The sequence below is a fragment of the Hyperoodon ampullatus genome (assembly GCF_949752795.1).
Source record: "Hyperoodon ampullatus genome assembly, chromosome: 8".
NCBI lineage: Eukaryota > Metazoa > Chordata > Mammalia > Artiodactyla > Ziphiidae > Hyperoodon > Hyperoodon ampullatus.
Window position 1 is genome coordinate 39,222,682 of NC_136921.1, and position 22,817 is coordinate 39,245,498.

General features: G+C 41.0%; 1 protein-coding gene across 2 annotated transcripts in view; it reads left to right on the plus strand.

Annotated features, from left to right (window-relative positions):
* Window positions 1-4,380: 4,380 nt before the first annotated feature.
* ANKRD44 (ankyrin repeat domain 44) overlaps window positions 4,381-22,817 on the plus strand; it is a gene marked incomplete at its 3' end in the record, with an annotated part of 199,775 nt that continues 181,338 nt past the window's right edge. For both annotated transcript variants that reach the window (XM_079710777.1, XM_079710776.1), the window contains exon 1: window positions 4,381-4,431. In XM_079710777.1, coding sequence (XP_079566903.1) covers window positions 4,396-4,431 — 36 coding nt within the window. In that variant the 5' untranslated portion in view covers window positions 4,381-4,395. The remainder of the gene's footprint in view (window positions 4,432-22,817) is intronic.

Below are 22,817 nucleotides of genomic sequence, written 5' to 3' on the forward strand. Positions count from 1 at the left end.
TTTATGTCTTGAACAAAGTGGATCCTCCAGCTACCTTATTACGCAACCTGAACATTTACTCTTATCTCCCAGGTAACAAATTACCGTCTTGCTCCCCCTAGTGGAATTGTAACTCTACTTCAAAGTTTGAGAACACTGTTATCAGTACCTATTCGATTTAGCATCTTATTTTGGGGAATTGGATATTTTCCTAGTTTGTTCTCAAAGACTGAGAATAAAATAGAAAAATATTGCATTGAGTGGGCTGATAGGGGATGTGGGTAGCAAAATTGGCATTTTCCTGATAAATTTTCAGTTCCTAGTGTCAGCAAGGTTGGCTACTTCGTTCATAGTGGCTGCCAAATTCAGGCAGCTTCTGCTCTGCACTTCTGTCTTCGAGGGGGTCACATGTCATCAGCCTGGCAGACAGTCACCTCTAGAAGGCAGCTGTTAACACTCCTGGCAAAGATGGTACAGTGCTGGGAGTTGGTGATATTGAAAGACAAGGACTGGTCCCATCTGAATGTTGACTCCCACTTGTGCTATTGGTAAAGTAGGCCCAGGAAGTATCCTTCTACCTTCTCGATCTACATGAGGGACTGTGCCAGTATCCACAGCACATGGCAGTCATTTCCAGTGTACAGCTGCTAAACATGCTTAAAAAATTCCAGTAATTGAAGCTAAAATCACTGTATATCTCTTCTTAAGAATTTAAGTTTCTTTAGGGAATGATAACCAATGGTTTCACTGCATCAGAATCTCTTTTTCCTGCCACTATTTGTTTTTCACAACTTTGACCCTTGTAATAAATTTGTGTTTATTCAGATTTGCACACAAAGCACTCCTATTTTGTATATGCTAGTGTTGAAGTGTGTGAAACTTCTAAAAAATTTTTGTACATGCCAAGGTTTAGGACTCTGTTCTTTTGCAAGTAAGGCCTCATCAAGGTCAAGGCAAAAGGTGTAAAAGATACAGTGATCGCCAAATTAACAGTCAACAGAATATAAGTACTTGGTACTTATGAGCAAGAATATTGTATTTAGAATATCCCCCCCTTTCTTAAAATCATGTAATAGCGACAGTATTTAGAAATATTTTTCAAAATATTCATTCTCAGGGCAAGTGTTTACCTAGGGAAAAATAAAAGAGCGGGATCCGATTAAAATCCCAACAAAAGGGAATGCCAAAGTGTTCTATGAGCATGTTTTATTTGGGAGTGTGGAGAAAAAAAGAAACACCCGTACTGTTTTTTGTTTTTTTTTTAAATACCACTGGCTCAAGAGTTACAGAAATTTAGTTCAAGAACTACATCCATGCAAACACACGGCTTCCGTTCAAGCAAAGCATGTATCTGTGAAGTTCTGGTTTGGAATCTCATAATGCCTGGATTAACAATTGTGAAGACAGTGGTGTCACAGTGGCCGCACAGCCCAGCTGGGGTGGAGATGTCCATTTAGCAAGACTTTGGGCTTTGGGGAACCGGCACTTTTCTATTCCACAGGGAGTGTGAGGGATTCGTGAGTGAATCAGCATGTATCTCTGTGTATACACACATGAATGTAGATATAGATGTGTACATACATGTACAAATGTAGGCATGTACATGTGGGTATATTCATGTATGTATGTGACTGCAGCTTTGGAAGAGTTACAACAATGGCTCAGCTTCTTCCCAATGGATGCTAGGAATTCTGGGCGTTGACAATGCTTCCCAAAGCAGCTTTTAGCAGAGGGAAGCTGGGAGGCATTGGGGAAGTGTTCATACCATTCTCTGCTGGAATTCTCTGCACTGATGATACCCTTCCAGCAGTCTCAGAGACCGGGGACTGGGAAGCTCCACATACCACTCCCTGAAGAAGGACTGTGCTGGCATCTTTGTCTGGCAGCATTACAGGGTGGCTCTTCTTGGGAACATTCCAGCCATAGCTTGGAACCCTTGTCTTTCTTGAGGGGTGTGAGGACTGAATATCTTCATGCATTCCTTAGACTCATGAGTGAAGAGAGGCTTTGCTTACCTAGCTCTGTTTCCTTAAAGTGACTAACTAGTGGTGCATTAAACTGGGATGGGTTTGTTTCTCAGAATCTTAACTTTTCAACTGTTGATTGACCACTGTTGACTCAACACTAAAATCTTGTCTGCCTCTGCTTGTCATCCCATGGTTATTGGGGTTTGTTATTTGCTTTCTCTCAAGGTTCAAAAAGGCAGAAAAGTATACACAAGCATTGGGCCACAAGCAGAGCAGATAGAGAATTATGAAATAGATATAAAAGATTCAGTATTTTTGTTGAAATCCTGACTTTGTGTGACTGCCTGTTTTACATGAAATATGGTCCTTGACATGGGGTAGATAGCCTGGAGACATGGTTAACAGGTAGTCAGCAAGTGTGGGAAGGAAGTCCTTGTCTTGGGCAGAGTGCCAGCTGACGCCAAACTAGTCAAACTTGCATTCTTTTCAGGACTTCTTTCCTGCTACTTAATTGTTGGCAATTTGAGAAACTATCTTTGAATCATACACCTTGGCAAGAAGGTAGGATTAAGAGAGTACTGGGGACAAAAAAGAGATACAGATGTCCACTTGCTGGAAACTTTGATGGCAGAGGGAAAACTGTGGACAAATTCCTGGCATATGGAAATATTTATCTGCAATTTAACATTTTTTATATAATGTTTCCTCAGGGAATCTTACTATATTCCTACTGATAGTACTTACATTGGCCCCCCAAATAACAAGGAACACCATCAAAACATGTAAGAGAGGCACCAGGCAGATAAAAAAGAGAAAAGAAAGTTTGTAGGGAAATTCAGGACTTAGAGTCTCACATAGATGGCACAGGGAGAGGTTGAGGCAAATCATGCTAACCATGTCACCTTAGGCCAGTGCTCTCCAGTTCCCAAGAACTAAGTGGGTGTTTATGAAAAATCTAGGTTCTCAGATCCCACCCCAGAATCTCCAGGGAAGGGATCTGGGAACACAGTTTTAACGAGCATCTCAGGTGATTCTTACTGTCAGACAAGTTTGAGAAACTGCCATCATCGTATTGCCTACTAGGACTAAAATATTTCCAAAAGTTGTATAAGTGTGTGTGTGTGAGTGTTATTGCCAAGGTTTTTAAAGTTTGAAAAAAAATAGTCTAACAGCCCGTATTGGCATCATTAACATTTCTTAGTGAAAATATCTGTTATTTGTGTAGGGTTGTAGAGTTACAGAGGGTTTTCCCGTATATTATCTCATTTGTTCCTAATACCAACCGTTTGAGGGGCTGGGCAGCAAAGATCATGTTTGGCCCCAGATTATACACGGGAAGTGGGCTCCACATGTAGCTGGCAAGTGGCAGAACTGGCTTTGAATAGGATCCTTCACCGTGTGGGCAAGCCCAACACCAACCTCTGAGCCCACGCCTTTTCCTCTTTTCCCCCCACACCCTGGTCACCAGGTTGATGGCAGCCTTTGTAACATGGATTTGCATACCTACACCTTTGCGCACCACGATCCCTCTGCCCACATGTCCTTCCTTCCCTGTCTGCACACTCAAACCCATTCATTAAGGTGCCTTCCATGAAGCTTTTCTGGATACTCTTCTCACCCTACCACCCAAGCAGAGACCATTTCTCTTTCAGCTGGGTTTCCATCAAGCTTTACAAATCCTTCTACCATATGTTGGGTCTTGTTTAATATAGGTGAGTTCAATGATACCTGCTCAGTAATGCCTCCCTTCTTGCTCCTCACCCCGCCATTGTACCACTTTATTTATTTATTTTTTATTCTATTACAGATAAACAGAAATGTTAGCGTTGAATAGCCACTTACTTTAAATAGATGGGAAGTAATCACGTCTAAAACACTCAGTGCTTGTTGGCTAAAGCTATGGGAAGCATTCAGCAATGATTTAAAGGGTTGTCCGAACACTGACAAAGTTCTTGTTCTGGAGGCCAGCAACGTGGCCATTAACATCCTCTAGGAACAGAACTGTTTAAAGGGACCAGGGAACATTGTCTCATGAGAGATGGGGGAAGGACAGGGGACTCTATGCACAAAAGCATAGATTTGGTAGTTTCCTTGATAGGTAATGTAAGGGCCTTTCAAGGACATCTTCAACTAGGGGTGATTTTCATGTTATACTCGTAGCCCCAGGTTAGATGTGACTGTCTGTCATGGCTTTCAAATCATATTATAGTTAATTCTTTATGCAAATATACCCCCTACTAGACTTTGAGTGAGGGTGAGCCTGAGTCCCATATTCATCTTTGTCTGCCAATTGATAATTGTTGAATCAACTTTTTGGGGAACATATCTTCTAGCCATCTGCGTCTGAATGCAATCCAATTATTTAATTATAGTTCTAATTCAAATTCTCCTGTGTTTACAGCCACCGTTGGTCCAAGCAATCTTCAGTGGTGATCCAGAGGAGATACGGATGCTCATCTACAAAACGGAAGATGTGAATGCTCTGGTAGGAGATGCTCTGGCTTTGCCGGCTCAGACCCTCTTAACCTTTTCTGTGCCATGGACCTCTTTGGTGTCTGGTGAAAGCCCTGTCCTGCTTCTCAGAATTCTGTTTTTAAATGCACTAAATAAAATATATAGGGTTCGAATGGAAATCAATTATATTGAAATTCAGTTATCAAATCAAATTTTTCCTATAATAATATATGTGTTTATCAGCACATTTAAATGGCAAGATACAGTAGGAGATCTAATAGTGACCATAATTAAAAAACTGTGGTGAGCCTGATGAATATTTTCTGCTACCTGCTACCACTCTAATGTGGTATGAATGTGATTTCTGCTGACACTACTGAGGTTTGCTGCCCGCATTCATAATGCGAAGAAACGTGGAGTTTCCATTAGAAGTTAGTGAAAATAGAGACAGAAAATGTGTACATCTAGAACCCTTGCCCTACAGCAGGGATTGACAAACTAGGCTCTGTCTCCTGTTTTCATACAGACTACTAGCTAAGAATGGTTTTTATTTTTTAAATAGCCGAAAAAAGAATGAAAAAAGAATATTGTGTGACACAGGAAAACTCTATGAAATTCAAATTCTGATATCTACAAGTAAAGTTTGGTTGGAGTACGGGCAGCGCAGCTTTCATACTGCAGCAGCAGAGTTGAGGCACTGTGACAGAGACAGTATGTGGCCTGAAAAATCAAAAATATTCACTCTCTGGCCGTTTAGAGGGAAATTTTGCTGCCCTCTGCTCTGGAGGGTCCATGAACCTGGGATCAGTGGATAGACTTGGCATTCTGTGTGCACCCTGAAATCGTGTGTAATATGTGTGTGCACTTGTGGACATATTTTTTCCTGTGAAAGGGTCAAGGCATTTCATCAAATTCTTAAACGGGTCTATGATCCCCCAAAGATTAAGAGCCACTGGATCTGGAAGTTCTTTTTTTTTTTTTTTTGCGGTGTGCGGGCCTCTCACTGTTGTGGCCTCTCCCGTTGCGGAGCACAGGCTCCGGATGCGCAGGCTCAGCGGCCATGGCTCACGGGCCCAGCCGTTCTGCGGCTTGTGGGATCTTCCCGGACCGGGGCATGAACCCATGTCCCCTGCATCGGCAGGCGGACTCTCAACCACTGCACCATCAGGGAAGCCCCTGGAAGTTCTTGAAATAAATAAACCTGCAATGAAGAAAGGTGAAAAGAGTTATTCAGTCATTTACCCTGTTAATAGTTTTCTAGACCTAGATTAAACAGGCAATTATGTACAGTACATGCTACTAATTTTCTTAATGTAACTCAATTACTTAAATGCTCCAGTCCATCGGGGAGAGGAGTTTTCTTTGAAGTCTCTAGTGTTCGGTAGGAACAACAGAGTCAGACATATCGGGGTAAGAAGAGCTTTGCCACCGGGAAATGAATTCTGTCTGAGGTTGCATCACTATCCGGTCGGCTGAATGCTTTATTCAGAAGGCGAGTCATTGGTGCAGCCATTGTTCTGTGGCAGTGTAGGTTGCTGTGGCTTTTTGAAAAAGCTTTGGGCCACTTCTCACCAGCTGGTACTGAAAACAACGGAGCAATGTGCTGTGACATTTTTGCAAGGTAAGCACAGATGAGGCCAGGGCCAGACTACTTGAGAAGGCAGTTGGGCACTTGTGCAGGGCCTGCGGGGCCCTGTACTTCTGAGAGGAGGCGAGGCAAGGAAGCTGATCATCTATGGTTCTGACATCACCGGAATTTGCCCAGCCTGCTTTGTGGCTTTTCCTGATGATCATGAGCAAAGAGGACTTTTGTTCTGTCATACATCCCAAGAAAGATTGTACTGTTCTCTGAATGGCCTTTATTTCTCCTTAGGAAAGTGACAAACGTCCGCTGGCTGGTAAAGATTAGGGGAGCTTAACTTGAGTTGTCACCTAACTGTGTGACTGAATTAGAGAGGTTTACTCCTGAACACGTAGATTCCGAAGTGTCTCATGGCTCAAGCATAGGAGAAGGTTGATTCTCTTATGAACAGATTTAGAGGGGTGGCTCTCTTCCACATAGAGTCCCAGGTATCAACATGTAGCTTCTAAGGTCACTCAAGGGGTTTGTCTCTAGTCCAACCAGAAGGGAAAAAAGAGTGTGGAGGCAAAGCACGGGAGGATTTTTATGGGTCCGCTTGGCAGTGACTTTTAATCACTTCCACCCACGTCCCACTGCCCAGAACTCAGTCACGTGCCAAACTTACCTACAAGGGAGGTTGGGAAATTAGTGTAGCTGTGGCCCCAAAGAGTCAGAGAACAGGGTCTTCGGTGAACAATTAGCAATTTTGGCCACACCAATTGTTGGTCTTAGAGAATTCTAGGGAATACCTCTTGTCTGTACAGTGTCTCGTTCATTCGACAGTTATTTACTGAGTTCGGACCCTGTGTTAGGTGCTAGGGATACAGCAGTGAGAAGATAGCTCTTTCCCTTGTGAGCTTACATCATGGCAGAGAAGGCAACAAGTGAGAAATCATACCTTGGTGTATTTCTGAGGGAAGATCCAGGACACTATGTAGGGGCCTAATCACGAGGGACCAATGAGACTACTGAGGAAGTTGGTTTTTATTTGTAGCCTGTTGCCTGTGTGGCAGCAGAAAACGGTGGCATAAAGGGAGGGAGGGGAATAAATGAATGAATGAGTGGTTGAATGAGTCAATGAACACACACAAGGGGCACCTGAGTTCCTTATGTTGATCCTGTGGTTTTTCTGGGTCCACAGCCCCTTTCCTCCACTCTCACCTCTTAAGACTCCCTCTTCGTGTCTCCTGTTCCCTTCGCTCAGGTGAGCATAAAGATCATTTGCTCCCCTGCTCTGTTATCAGGTATGTTGGAGACACTGAGCTGTCCTCTTCATGTCATGATTTTCCTTTGCCAGAACTCCGTAGGGATCAGTCACAGGGACTGTTTGTAGGAGGTGGATTAGGCAGTTTAGGGGAACTGGTTGTTAATAAAGGGCATAGGGAGATGGAAGATAAATAAGGATTAGAAATCTAAGCCTAGAGTTTCATTTTAGGATGGAAGAGAGGCTGCACCAGTACGGAAGGGAAATAAATCATGGAGGAGCCTTTTGTTAGTGGGAAGACGGTGTTTGTCTTCCCTTCTCACCTTTTGCTTTTCTCTCTTTACCCCTATTTATTCACTTAATTTTTTCCTTTCTGCCTTAGGTTCTGACTTTTTTGCCTTCTTTTTTCTTCCCCACCTTTCTGTATCTTTTAATGGGTTGCCTGTTCTTTGGTATAAATACCCTTTGATTAGCTGATCCTGATAGAGGAAGGGTCTCATCCAGCTTTGCCTCTATGTGTTTTTCCAAACTTTACTTCCCAGTAGTAGTATTCATGGACCCTATGCATCAACCAAACCAAATTACTCAACCCACTGGTATTTTATTCTTTTCTCACTTCTCCACTGTTCCAGTCCCACCTGTCCTTCCAGGCCTACTACTTCCTCTGGTAAGTTGGCCTGATTCTCAGCTTCCTTTCTGCTGCCTTCTGTGCCACCTCCCAACTCCCATAGCTCTTTGAACCTCACTCATCACTTGAGTTATTTATGTCTGTGTTTTACTTTTGAGAAACTATGTGTTTGATGACATGATTGCTCATTTGCTCGGTGGCTCAGTCCAGTGCTTGCAACACTTGTTGAGTGAATGACTAGGCCTGCTTTATTACTTATGTTGAGCCAGTTTGTGGTTGCCTGTTTTTCATTTCTGCCAATGAGGACAAGTTGCCAAATAGTTCTGGCTTAGTTAGTGGCCCTCAGTTCTCAGTTGTAAGATTGAAAGTTCTTGTCATAAGATTGAAAATCTGTAGATGGATTTGAGGAGCCACTGAAGGATTGGGAAGGGTACTCTGAGTCTTTTTTGTGGTTTCTCTGGCCGGTGGCATGCCAGGGGCTGGAAAGGTGGGAAGACAGTTATATATTCTGAGAAATCCATTGAAGTGGGCCCAGCTGTAGCTGATAATAGAAAGATTTAGTAGCCTCCATCAGACTAATTAAATTGAGGTGGAGCATGTGAAGTCTAAATGAATGCAGAGAGTCTGAAAGCCAAAATTTGAACTCAATAAAGGCATTTTGGGGATTATGTCCTGACAGCATGACATCAACACACCATTTTACCATGCACCGCACTGAAACAAGGACAGAGACAAATCGGTGTCTGTCAGTAGCGAGTGGTGAAGACAGGGAAGGAACCATGCCCAGTGAGGAATGGCTGAAGAAACTGGTGATGTTTTAGACTTGGGAAGGACAGGAGAACTCTCTGAAATAGTTCAAGCACTGTCAAGTTAAAGTGGAGCTCTTCTTACATGTCTCGTGGTTGTAAGCTGCAGAAAATAAGATTTCAGGTCAAAATATAAGAAATAACTTCATAGAGCTGTCTAAAGAAGTAATGAGTTGACTTGACAAGTATTAAGTTCCCTGAAAGACCACTAGACTAGAGATTCTAAAGGTAGCTAGTAGTAGTAACACACATTGCCCCACTCTCCTGTCTTGTGCCCTTGGCTGGCATTGCTAATGGTTCATGACCTTTTTTCCCCTCTTAGTCTTAAAGGCCTAAATTCCTTCTCAGGACAGCAGTATTAAATTGGAATTGGCCTATAAATTGAAATCTTCTTCCCATGCCTGGACTAGGTGATGTTTACAGTCTCTTTAAACTGTGAAAAACTACAATTCTAAGACTTGTAAATCCCATGTGATAGCAAACCCATGGAGTTTATTTCTTTTTTAAAGTATCACTAGCAGATAATGAACACACACACATATACACACACACAAAATCATTGTCATACTAAATAAAATTCGCAATAATTCCTCAGTATCACCTAATATCCAGTGCATATTCAATTTTATTTTGTCCTAATAATTTCAGAAATGCCTTTTCACAGTTGGGTTGTCCCTGTGTTGATTAATTTAATGCATCTATTTTATACCAAAAAAAAAAAGATTTTGCCAAGCAGTTAATGTTTATTATTTGCCATAATAGGATCTGGCCCAAGTATATTGGTGCATTTTGCTTACTCTCTTCAGTTCCAGGGTAGGAAGGGATGATGTGTGCATCTACTAGAATAAATCTTGAGATGAAAGCTAAGCTTATGTTAGCAAAGTACTTAAAGTGAAAAAAGGGGAGAAAAGCATTAAAGCTGTGGTTCTTGACTACGGGCATTAATTCAGGGGGTGGTGGGTGGCCTGCTAGTCTCAAGATCCAAGTGAGAAAAAAGAAACTGTATCAACATTGTATGATGAGGGGATTTTTTTTCAATAAATAAGACAAATTATCAATAGTAAATTTATAATTTGTTCTCATGTGTGTGTTACTATACCTACAAAAAATACACCATATATAGTTACAAAAAATTTTTTTTATGATTGGAACTTTTAAGATCTACTTAGCAACTTTCAAATGTGCAATACAGTATTATTCACTATGGTTACCATGCTGTACATTGCATCCGCATGACTTATTTATTTTATAACTGGAAATTTGCATTATTTCTTTTAAAAATAGAATATATATTTTTGAATCCATCCAGAAGGCTGCAATCTGACTCTACCTAAAGAACTTTGAGTGATAAATTTAATGTCCTCTCTAAACTTTTCTCAGCTTCATTCTATCATGTCATGAGAACATGAGAAATACAAACTGTAGAGCACGGGCTTTTACACTTCTAGATTTTTGTGTATTTTCCCTCACCTACATATTTCTTACTTGTTTCTTTCTTTTTTAATGAGGAATTTGATATGGGGATAAAGACTTGAGGTGTTTTGTTAGCTTAGAGACCTGTACACCCTCTAAATTAGACCTAAATCAGAAACTGCTTGGAGTAAGGAGGCTGCACGCAAGGGTAGGGGGACAACCCCTAAAGCAAAGTCCCATAAATCTAGAAGCACACTGCCACTGGGGGTGATGACCCCCTCAACTCTCACTGAATGTTCCTGCACAAGAATGCAGGCGCAGCGTGGCCCAGACTTAAGTTTTTAAGAGAAAATACAGGAAATCTCTAAATTGTTAAATGTTGGTTCCAAAAAAATGATCCAACATCATTCAGGCCAAAGAAAACACATCTGTGGGCCAAATCTAGCTTGCCGGCCACCGTTTTGCTAACTGTGGATGAGATCAGCAAATATTCAGCAGTTAAGGTTTCTCTGGCCACCTGCATCTGGAAATCTAAAACGTGGTCCTGAAGCAGAGGGTCCGGGGTTCTGGGGAGAGCAGTGACCCGTGTTCTGCAAGCATGGACAGCATTTCTGGCTCCCTGGCCCATGGGTAGGCTGGCAGCCCCTTCACAGCTCTGGGAGGGGTGCTTTTTGTCCTGAGGGTAGGTGCCCATCTCTCAGCGTATGCCAGGCAATACTGTCACCCTGCTCCTTGTTGGACCACTGCCCAGGATGTGGGGCTGTGGTTTGGAAGCCATGACCTATGTCCTGTAGAGAATGATTCATGAACTCCAGATGGCTCTGAGCAAGCTGCAGCTATGTGGCTTCAGGGCATTTACGATGTGTGAAGGCAGGTCTGGTTAGCATCATTCCTAATTGTCCTCCGGGATGCTTAGCAGCTGAGGCCCCATTTCTCCAGCACTGGCCTTGCAGGCCAGAAAGCCGTCCTCTGTGAAAGAGAAATCTTATAAGGGTATTCGATGTGCACCCTCCAGATAGTAGAGATGGGTATTTTGGAGCTATGGGAAAATTCCAAGTATAATGGCATTAGTATTATTTGCTAGACATTTTTACAGCACAGAAAAGTCTTGAATTAAAAGATGTACTTTGTAAATAGCTTGAAAATGTGAACATCTCTAGGATAAAGGGTTATGGTTTTCCACGTTAGCTGTTAAGTTTGGGGGAAGGATGAAAATGTGAATAAATGAGCTACATCATTCTCAGATGGAAAGAAGACTCACTTGTTAGAAATTAATGTATAAATTCAGTGCATTTGATTTGGGTGGTAAGACTTGGATTGGGGAAACTTGACAAGATCATTCTAAACTTTATCCAGAGGAATAAATATATGAGGAAACTCTTGAAAAAGAAAATCAGTGAGGAGAGAATTTCACCAAATATAGTAAAACAAATTACAAAAGTATAGAAATTAAAACGATGTGTTACTGGCATAGGAATAGACAATCAAATCAGTGAAACAGATATAGTGAGTCCAGAATTAGACTCAAGTGTATATGGTCATTTGGTATAAAATAAAGGAAGCATTTGAAACTACTAGAATGAAATGGATTATTTAATAAATGGTGTTGAGAAAACTGGCTGGTAAAAAGCTGAATCCTTCCCTAATTTCTTATATCAAGATAAATTCTAGAGGTAGAAAATAAAAAGATGAAAGTAATGGAATACAAGGGGGGAAATACTTTTTTAATCCTGGTGTGAGGGAGGACTTTCTAAGCATAATAACAAAGATAAACATCATAATGGAAAAGATATCTTTGAATATATAAAAACTATAAACTTCTGTATATTAAATCTCCATAAACAAGGTTAAAAGATAAATTAAAGGTATGTACAATATATGTGAAAAGTGTTAATGTTCCTAATATATATAAAGAACTCTTGCAAATTATTTAGGAAAAGATAAACACCCAAATAGAGAAACGGGCAAAGGATATGCAGAGGCCATTCACCAAAGAAACTGTAGATAGCCAACACGAATGTGAAAGGGTGTCCAGTCTCAATCTCACCTGAGATCTAAGAATTCATATGACAGCCATACGGTGCCATTATTTACTTGTCAAATCAGCAAAGATGAAAATAAGATCTCAAGGAGGGTGTAGACAAATGGACACTTTGATGCCTTTTTGGGGAAAGTGTGATTTGTACTAGCCTTTGGAGGGCAGTTTGACATCTGTATCAACATTCAACAGAGTATATATCCTTTGACAGAGCAGTACCACGCTGGGGAATTTACCCTAAGGGAAATCACTGGACAACTATATATACAAAAAATGCTTGTTGCTCTGTGGTTTATAATAACAGGAGATTAGAAATTACCAGTAGTTTATTTCTGAAATATGTTACAGTATATCCATATGTGGTAATATCATACCATCTTTTAAAAGAGTGATTTGTATCAATTTTTACCTATTACATATATTTATTGATGGGTAAGATTTTCAAGGTCTATTTTTTTTTTTTTTTTTGGCTGTATTGAGTCTTCGTTGCTGTACACGGGCTTTTCTGTAATTGCAGCGAGCAGGGGCTACTCTTCGTTGCGGTGTGAGGCTTCTCATTACGGTGGCTTCTCTTGTGGAGCACGGGCTCTAGGTGCGCAGGCTTCAGTAGTTGTGGCACGCAGGCTCAGTAGTTGTGGCTCACGGGCTCTAGAGCACAGGCTCAGTAGTTGTGGCACACGGGCTTAGTTGCTCCACGGCATGTGGGATCTTCCCGGACTAGGGATCGAACCCATGTGCCCTGCGTTGGCAGGCGGATTCTTAACCACCGTGCCACCAGGGAAGGTCCCTCAAGATATATTTTTGAGTGAAACAGCCAGTTGCTAAACAGCATATGTCATGTGTGCATATAAGTTTAAGAAGAGGTCCAAAAGGTTAATTATGGTTGAATCTGGGAAGTAGGATTTCTGCTTTTTTCTTTATTCCTTTATGTGTTATTACGATTTTTTACACTGACCAAGTATTGTGTTGATAAATGATAAAGACAAATACATTTATATCAAGAAGCCACATGCACAAGAAAGCCAACAAACCAGGTTCCAAAGTTGTTCATATTTAGTATATGACTGCTAAAATGCACTTGTTATATTTGTTTGAATAAGTATAGAGCATACTTCAGTGGTGTGGTACTTGCTACCCATAGTGATAAGCAGAGAGGTGCTCCCACCTTTTATTACGTTACAGGGGCCTTTCTCGTGGTGGTGGGAGATGTTGGCATCTCAGTAGAGTTCTTTTCTTCTACCATCATGCTTCCTTCTTTGGAGGAATTTCAGGGGGACCCCATTCATTGGCATTTAAGACTGGAAATGTGTATGAATGAGATTCTAGAGGGCAATATCATATAATTTCATGTCTTTTTACTTAGGTTTATGAACCACATGTCGTATCATAAATTATGGAAAAATAATTTTTTTTTTTTTTTTTTTTTTTTTTTTTTTGTGGTACACGGGCCTCTCACTGAGCACAGGCTACGGACGTGCAGGCTCAGCGGCCATGGCTCACGGGACCAGCCGCTCTGCGGCATGTGGGATCTTCCCAGACTGGGGCACGAACCCGTGTCCCCTGCATCGGCAGGTGGACTCTCAACCACTGTGCCACCAGGGAAGCCCGAAAAATAATTTTTGATTGATAGTTTCGATTAGGGTAAAAATCAAGTGAAAGTTTCCAGGTGCTTTTTGGGCTTCTTTATTTTCTAATTTCTTTTATAATTAGAATATACTTATAATCAGAAAAAAACATTTAAATCTTTGTTGAAAAGAGCTAACTCATATTTAAAATGAATTGGGCAGAGATAACCACATGCCCAGATCATTCTTAAGAGATATGTGCAAATTAAAAGGATATAACATATATTTTACATCAATTAGTTGTGTCAGCTGTGACTTTTACCGAGGAAATATTGCTTTTGGTTTCAAATGTTAAATAACTATATAATTATGACAGCCAGAGGACTTTCCATTTGTAGCTTTATAGATGTATTATCTTTGCAACTGACTTTAAAAGAAAAGAAATGCAAAGAGCTTAAATGTATGTTTTATTTAATTAGGGTAGAAGCCTGGGGGGCTGGGTGGGATTTTTTTCCCCAGGAGGGTGCATAGCTGGTTGTAGTCAAATCAGTTGCCAACCTTCTGCTTAAAGAGATGTTCCTGGCAGTCATTCTAGGGCAGCTGTGGGTTTCTTGCTATGTACTTTCCGAAGTCACCCTGAGTGTAACACAGGCCACATTCTCCTTCTCCTTCAGCCCTTTCCTAAACTCCTTCCTGGCTTTCCTACTCCACATGCACCTGATCAGAATTTTTGATATAACACCTTCACAACCAACCCTTATATGTCCCTGCTTGATATACTTTATTTGTTGGTACATAATCCCTATCAGTCACACCAAAATGCAACTGTGGTGTAGGGAAAAGAGTACTAAGTTTAGCTCAGAGGCAGAAGCCTTGGGTTCTGTGTGTTTTTGAGTCAATTAATCTACTCTGGGCTCAGTTCCCTGTCTATAAAATGAGTATGATAACAAACTTTTTATAAGGTTTTGTTTGGAGAGATGCTATGTGTATATCTGTTAGGATTAGATTTGGCTTCATTAGAGAGAAAATAAATAATAGTAAAATGGTAGCTTGTAGTAAAATAAAAGCTTATTTCACTAAAATATAGTGGTTTTGAATAAAACAGAAGTTTCTTTCTTTCCTATGTGCAAGTACAGAGATAGACTGTCCAAGACTAGCGTGGTACAGGCATACCTCAGAGATACTGCAGGTTTGGTTTCAGATCACTGCAATAAACCAACTATCACAATAAAGCAAATCACATAAATTTTTTGGTTTCCCAGTGCATATAAAAGTTATGTTTACATTATAATGTAGTCTATTAAGTGTGCAATAGCATTACATCTAAAAAGCAATGTACATACCTTAATAAAAAATACTTTATTGCTAAAAAGTGCTTAACCATCATCTGAGCCTTCAGCGAGTCATAATCTTTTTGCAGTAGTAACATCAAAGATCGCTGATCACCATTACAAATAGAATAATAAAGGCAAACTTCAGAATATTGCAGGAATTGCCAAAATGTGACACAGAGACATGAAGTGGGCAAATGCTGCTGGAAAAAAATGGCACCAATAGACCTGCTCAACTCAAAGGTGCCACAAACCTTCAATTTGTTAAAAACAACAACAACAACAAAAACTCAGTATCTGAAAAATGCAATAAAGCAAAGCACAGTAAAACAAGGTTTGCCTGTACTCAGTGATGGTAGGAGCTAGTCTTTGTCTCCTTTTGTGCTGCCATCCTTGGTAGGTGGCTTCCATCTCATTGTCCAAAATGTCCACTTGAGCTCCAGCCATCACATCCAAATTCCAGATAGCAGGAAGGTGGAGGAAGGGAATTCCACCCCCACCCCACCCCAAGGCCACTTCCACTGAGGAAACGATTATGTATTGTCTAGAACCTCATCATATGTTCATGTACTAGGCTAAAAATAATTGTTTTTTAGGAAAGAAAGAGAGATGTTGGGGCAAACCAACAGTCTTTGCCATGACCTTTGAAAGACTTTTGTGACCTGGGAAATACTCTTGAGTCCAAAAAACTACATTATTTATGTAATATGACTGTGAGGCAACCGCATATACATTCATCCATTCACCAGATATTTATTAAATACCTGCTAGAGGTGTAGCACTAGAACTGACACCCCATATGCTTTCTCACATTTTCTTAGTTTATGTTATTTCCAAAAAAGGGTTTGAGAGATCCATGTAGCTGTGATTCCCTCCCCGCTTCCTGCTTTGCTGTGCATGTGGGAACATAACATCACTAAGATACCATATTCCTCTATTTGGGAGAAGGGAAGGAGAAGGGTGACATTGGAGCCTGTTGTAAATGGCAGCTCTCTAGCTCACCAGTACAGAAAACACTGTGTGTTTTCCCCTCCAGCTCTCAGAGGTCCTGTCTTTTGTCATCAATGCTTCATGTTGCTTTACATCTTGTGTCCCTACTTACTTTGTGTATATGCCTTTCCCTCTATTTAAAACAGATGTGCTGGATTGTCTCGTTATCATCTGCCCTCTCCCTTTCAAACAGGGAACACTGTGTTTGAACAAGCCTTTGCTTTATTTGGGAGGCAAAGATGGATGGATGGATGGATGGATAGATCAATTAGTGGGCGGGTGGGTGGATGGGTATGCAAGCAAGCATGCATAACCTGAAGGCCAGGCAGCATTGTCCAGTACTGGGGTTATTACTGTTCTCAGGGGACCCTGATGTGTGCAGGATCCCTAAGGAAATAGGATCTGCAGTCACAGGCTCAAGATACTCCATTTGGAAAGGATCGGGAAATGTCTGACATCCTTCCTTGTAATCTTTCAAGAATTGACAGTGGTGGGCTTTTTTTTTTTTTAATCTTCTTGTTTCTTTTATTATGAAAAATTTCAAACATTCAGAAAACAACCACGAGCCCACTACTGAAATGGAACAAATGTTAACATTTTGCCATATTTACTTAAAACAACAAAATGAAATTTTATAGCTGTAGAGTTTTCCTCATATAAACGCATGCTCCTTGTGTCATTCATGTCTTTGCATTAGCACCACCTTATCTGAGACACCGTCCCAAACTTCCTTTGTAATAGAGCCTCCCTCCATCAGCCTCTAACCTCTCTTGCTAGCACTTTCACCACTTGACATACACAGTGCATTTTTCTGTCTTCTGTCTGTCTCCCTCCTAGCATGTCTGCTCTGTGAGAGCTGGGACATGGCTTTGTTCCCATTGAATCACCCTCATCTGGCATCAACTAGGATCAGATGAACAGAGATGAAGCCTCTTTTAGGCTTCCTGGCCCATCATCTCCCTCCATGTCTCTCTCCCCAGGGGCAACCACTGTCCTGAAGTTTAAATACCCTTCTCATCCTTGTCTTTATATACTCTAATTTTATTTACACCTTTAAATCTGTGTGTACATAGATGCCAAAACAATAGATGGTGTTGTGTATCTTTTTTTTTAATTAATTAATTTATTTATTTATTTATTTTTGGCTGTGTTGGGTCTTCGTTTCTGTACGAGGGCTCTCTCTAGTTGCAGCAAGCAGCGGCCACTCTTCATCATGGTGCGCGGGCCTCTCACTGTCGCAGCCTCTCTTGTTGCGGAGCACAGGCTCCAGACGCACAGGCTCAGTAGTTGTGGCTCACGGGCGCAGTTGCTCCGTGGCATGTGGGATCTTCCCAGACCAGGGGTTGAACCCGTGTCCCCTGCATTGGCAGGCAGATTCTCAACCACTGCACCACCAGGGAAGCCCGGTGTTGTGTATCTTTAAATACATTAACTAAACAAGCTGTTTATATCCTCTGTAACTTGCTTTTTCTTGTTCGACGTTATGTGTTCAAGATTTTCTATGTGGATACATGCCCACAAGAATTTACTTCATATATTTCATATTCCTACAATATTCCTTCTAGGATTTTATCACAGTGGGTCCACAGCCTTTTAATAATGGCTATATTATCCTTCTTTTGTCAGGGACTCTCTAAATCTGATCTGTGGTAACAATTGTACAAATCCTAGAAATGGGCTAAAAAATTAAGATGGTAAATTTTGTTATGTGTATTTTACCACAATTTAAAAAAATTTTTAAAAACTTATTAAATTATACATTTAGGAAAAAATAAGAAGGGGCACCAATAAGGCTTGTATTCTTTGTAAAAGTAAAATAATTGTTAATGGTAATTTTAGAGACAATTTTACTCACCGTTGAATACATTTAATTATAACAGTAGCTTTTTCAAGGAATTGTGATATTCTTCTTTGTACCTTAGAAACTAGAATTCCCTCAAAGAAGACATACAAATGACCAACAGGTACATGAAAAGATGGGCAACATTACTAATCAGGGAAGTGAAAATCAAAACCACAATGAGATATCAACTCACACCTGTTAGAATGGCTATTATCAAAAAGACCAGAGGTAACAAATGCTGGCGAGGATGTGAACAGGGAACCAACCCTCCTGTACTGTTGGAGGGAATGTAAGCAGGTGCAGCTGCTATGGAAAACAGTATGGAGGTTCCTCAAAAAATTAAAAATAGACCTATCATATGATCCAGCAATTCCATTTCTGGGTATATATCCAGAGGAAAAGAAATCATTGTCTTGAAGAGATCTCTGCACTCCCATGTTCATAGCAGCATTATTTACAGTAGCCAAGGTATAGAAACAAACTTAGTATCTGTGGATGGGTGTATGGTTAAAGAAAACATGGTATATATGTACATTGGAATCTTATTCAGCCTTAAAAAAGAAGGAAATCCTGTCATTTGCAATAACATGGATGAACCTGGAGGACATTATGCTAAGTGCAATAAACCAGACAGAGAAAGACAAATACCACAGGGTATCACTTACATGTGGAATACAAAAAAAAAAGGTAAATATGTGAGGTGATAGATGTGTTAATTAACTTGATGGGAGAATCTTTTCACAGTGTATATCTATATCAGATCATCTCATTGTATATTTCAAATATCTAAATTTTTGTCAATTATATCTCAGTGAAGCTGGAAAAAGATAGAATTCCCTCAGAGATAAATCACATATTTCAATATATAGTTCTCCCATATTGGAGAACCTTTAATGGCTTTTCTCCTAAGGAGAGAAAACTTGGGAACAAATATATTGAGTTGCCCTAAAGTAATATTCAGAATTCTTGGCTTTTGACAAGATTCTAAATGTCAGGGAAGTCTGTTTTTGCAACAGCATGACAACTTGACTTCACACATCGGTACAGATTAACTGAGTGCCTGGGTTTTCTTTAAGACACATTCAAATATTCTCTTTCCAAGCTTCCTATTAAAAGCAGACTTGTTAGAGGACAAAGCTTTATTTATAAAGCATTTTGCAGATATAATTATAGGTATAATTGGAAAAGTTAAGGAAGATTTATCACCCATAATTTTGAATAATGACTCAGTAGACCTTGGCTAAATGTGAAACTGTTCTAGAAAGATCACATGATTGACCCTGTTTTTCATTTTGCTCATAAAAATCCATCCGGGCTGTCCCATGAATGTCTTGCTTCTAGAGATACAGTCAGATTTAATGAGCTATTTATCAGTTTCAAAACAGGTCCTGTTACTGCATTTCTTAAATTCGATTGGTATATTTCCCTGAACCCTACTAAACTTGAATACTTAAAAACACTATTGGGCTTCCCTGGTGGCGCAGTGGTTGAGAGTCCGCCTGCCGATGCAGGGGACACGGGTTCATGCCCCGGTCCGGGAAGATCCCACATGCCGCGGAGCGGCTGGGCCCGTGAGCCATGGCCGCTGAGCCTGCGCGTCCGGAGCCTGTGCTCCGCAGCGGGAGAGGCCACAACAGTGAGAGGCCCGCGTACCGCAAAACAAAAAAAACAAAAAAACACTATTTAAAACATATTTGGCAGTTAAATTAACTATCTAACCGTGGCTGTTTCACTTCAGTTCAATCAGCAGATGTTTATTGAGCATCTGTCATGTTCCCAGCACTGTGCTAGGGCTGGGACTATAAGATGAATAGAACAGGGTTCTGGTCCTCCTGGACCACATCATGAGGTGGCTGAGACAGATATTTATCCAAGTTATCAAAGGTAATGGTCAATGCTACAATAGAATTAGAATTGTCCTGTTACTGCACGCTCCCTGTGTGGCCAGGACTCTTAGAGCAATAGATTACTACCCTCAGCAACGGTGCCAGGAAGTGCATGGGCAGGTGTGAAGGTGGTGATGGGGGGAGAGCTTTAAACCTACCCACCATCTTCATCAACTTCCTTCTCCAAGCTGCCAATAATAATAATGACAGTAGTTTTTGATTTGGGCAATTGATCTTTTCTCAATCTTATATAAAATATGACTAAAAACATCTTTAGAAACTTTTATTTTATTGAATTAAAAATAGACTTTATTTTTAGTAGCAGTTTCAGGTTCGCAGCAAAATGGAGCGGAGGATACCCTCTGTCCCCACAGAGGCGCAGCCTCTCTCACTGTCAACACCCCTGGACAGATAGTACATTTGTTACAGTCTGTGAGCCTGCACTGACATTCCCCTCACAGTCCACAGTTTACCTTACTCTTTACTCTTGGTGTGGTACACTCTGTAGGTTTTGACTAATGTATAAGGACCTGTATCTGCAGTTACAGTATCATATAGAACAGTTTCACTATCCCCCCAATCCTCCGTGCTCTGCCTATTCATCCCTCCCTGTCTCTGTTTTATTGAACTTGACGTATAACCTAAGTAAGAACAGTTGGCCTGAAATGCAAAAGCGGCTCCAACTAGACTGTCACACCAAAGCCCTCCCGAGCACATTCTGGAGTCACTGCTATGTTACTTCCTTTGGTCATCCACGCCTCTGCGTGAGAGCTGCTGTGTTTAGCGCAAATGCTCACAGTTTATGTTAGAGTCTGTGGCATTAAATTCTGTGGTTTCAAAACCATTGAATGTGGTAGATGTGTTCATGGTCAATTTTTGTTCATCATCCTCCCTTTCCCATCACACTTTGACCACCCTTGTCTTTATAAAAAGGTCGGAAGTCTCCAAACAGAATCGCCTTTGTACTGTTGAGCGTCGGGGGTCTTCTGTGCTCCAAATGTCTGATTACAGTATAAACAGACCTATTTGCTTTTAGGGAAGCAAATGTTTTCTGTGTCCAACTGAGCTTGTAAAATTTCATTAAGAAGCTAATCATTAGCCCTGATTAAGTGAACAGTGGATGTTTGGCATGAATATTTTAATTTTCTATTTCCAGGCTGGCTTAGCCTTCTCAAGGTTACTGATGGTCAGCTGGCACTGATAATTTTTCAGTCACCTGTGCAGTTTTCCACTCCATCATCAGAGAATCTCCTCCCCTCCCCCATTCAACTGGGGAAGAAAACCAGGGCTCTCCTAGAGTCCCAGACATGAAGCTGGTTCTCTCATGCTCATTAGAGGACTTTTTTTTTTTTTTTTTTTAACATCTTTACTGGAGTATAATTGCTTTACAATGATGTGTTAGTTTCTGCTTTATAACAAAGTGAATCAGCTGTACATATACATACATCCCCATATCTCCTCCCTCTTGCATCTCCCTCCCACCCTCCCTATCCCACCCCTCTAGGTGAACACAAAGCACGGAGCTGATCTCCCTGTGCTATGCGGCTGCTTCCCACTAACTATCTGTTTTACATTTGGTAGTGTATAAGTGTCCATGCCACTCTCTCACTTCGTCCCAGCTTACCCTTCCCCCTCCCCCTGTCCTCACGTCCATTCTCTGTGTCTTTATTCCTGTCCTGCCCCTAGGTTCTTCAGAACCATTTTTTTTTCTCTTGCAATTGAAGTAGTGAATCTCATTGCTGCCTACTCCAGTGCAGGACAAGAGACTAAACTCTGCTCTCTTTCTAATTCAACTTGAAATTGCCACCATTTCTATCCCTCCATATTTGCCTTTATAAACATTGCAGGCTTTAACAAAGATCAGATTTCTTTTTACCGATACTTACAAGTCAGTAGGAAGATGTGCTTAATATTACGCTTTTACTTTCAAATCTAGGAAAGATCATAAAAGATAAAGATGCAAAAAGCTTAAAGCAGTTACCGCCAGTGACTCAGACGTTATTAATATCGTTGTGGGCACAAGGAATTGGAATGGTGTTAGAACGATTTTCTCCGGGGAAGAATGCATCATGACAACATTTTCCAAAGTGTGTTTCTCAGAGGCCACAATAAATTTGACTAGTGTTTAGAAGGGGAAAAAAAGATATTTTGTGGCTAAATAAAATTGGGAAGCACTTCTACTGCAAATTTCCTTGTTTTAGTGATTCACAATGTGTATTGCTATATTAAAGGCTCTGGGAATTCCTGCCGTAAGGAAACCTGTTTAACTTTCTTCAACACAGTGTTTCAAATTCATTTGGCTTCAAATGCCTACTTTTTTTTTTTTTAATTTTAATGTAGCACCTGGAACCAACCCTCAGAGCCAATGGGATATACTTACACTTCGGGATATCATGTAGAATGAGAGTCTCTGGAATAGTCTGTGGCAGTGGTTCTTGAACTTGAGTGTGCATTAGAATCCTGGAGGACTTGTTAAAATACAGGTTGCTGGGTCTCACTCCCGTAGTTTCTGATTTGGGAGGTCCAGGGTGGGGCTTGAGAACCTCTTTTTCTAATAAGTTCCCAGGCAATGTTGTTGATGCTGGTTGGGGACCACACTTTGAGAACCACTAGTCCATGTTCAAACTGGAAGGAAACAAAAGTTATGGGGGATGGGGGTGGTACCACAGGTGCGCTGCTGTACAGTATACAAGTTAGTGTACTCATACAAGATATACTGATCCAACCTGCTGTGTGTCAGGCACCATGCTAGGTGCTGGAGATGATCCTTGCATTCAAACTTACAGTATAGTGGAGAGATAGACAGTAAATGGGTAAAGGAAATGAGTCATAGGTCCATATGAATTGAGAGGACTACTGTGAAGGAAGCCAGCAGTGTGTGTGCTGTGATACTGAATAAAAGGTGGTCGGGAACGATCTCTCTGGGGTGGCAGGGACATTTCAGCTGAGACTGGCCGTGAGAAACCGGGGGGCCATGAGAAGATGGGGATGATGTTTCAGTCTGGATCAAGCCACGAGCAAAGGCCCTGGGGGGGGTTGGTGGGGGGGAGAGTAGCAAGTTCTGGGAATGGAAAGAAGGCCAGGATGGCTGG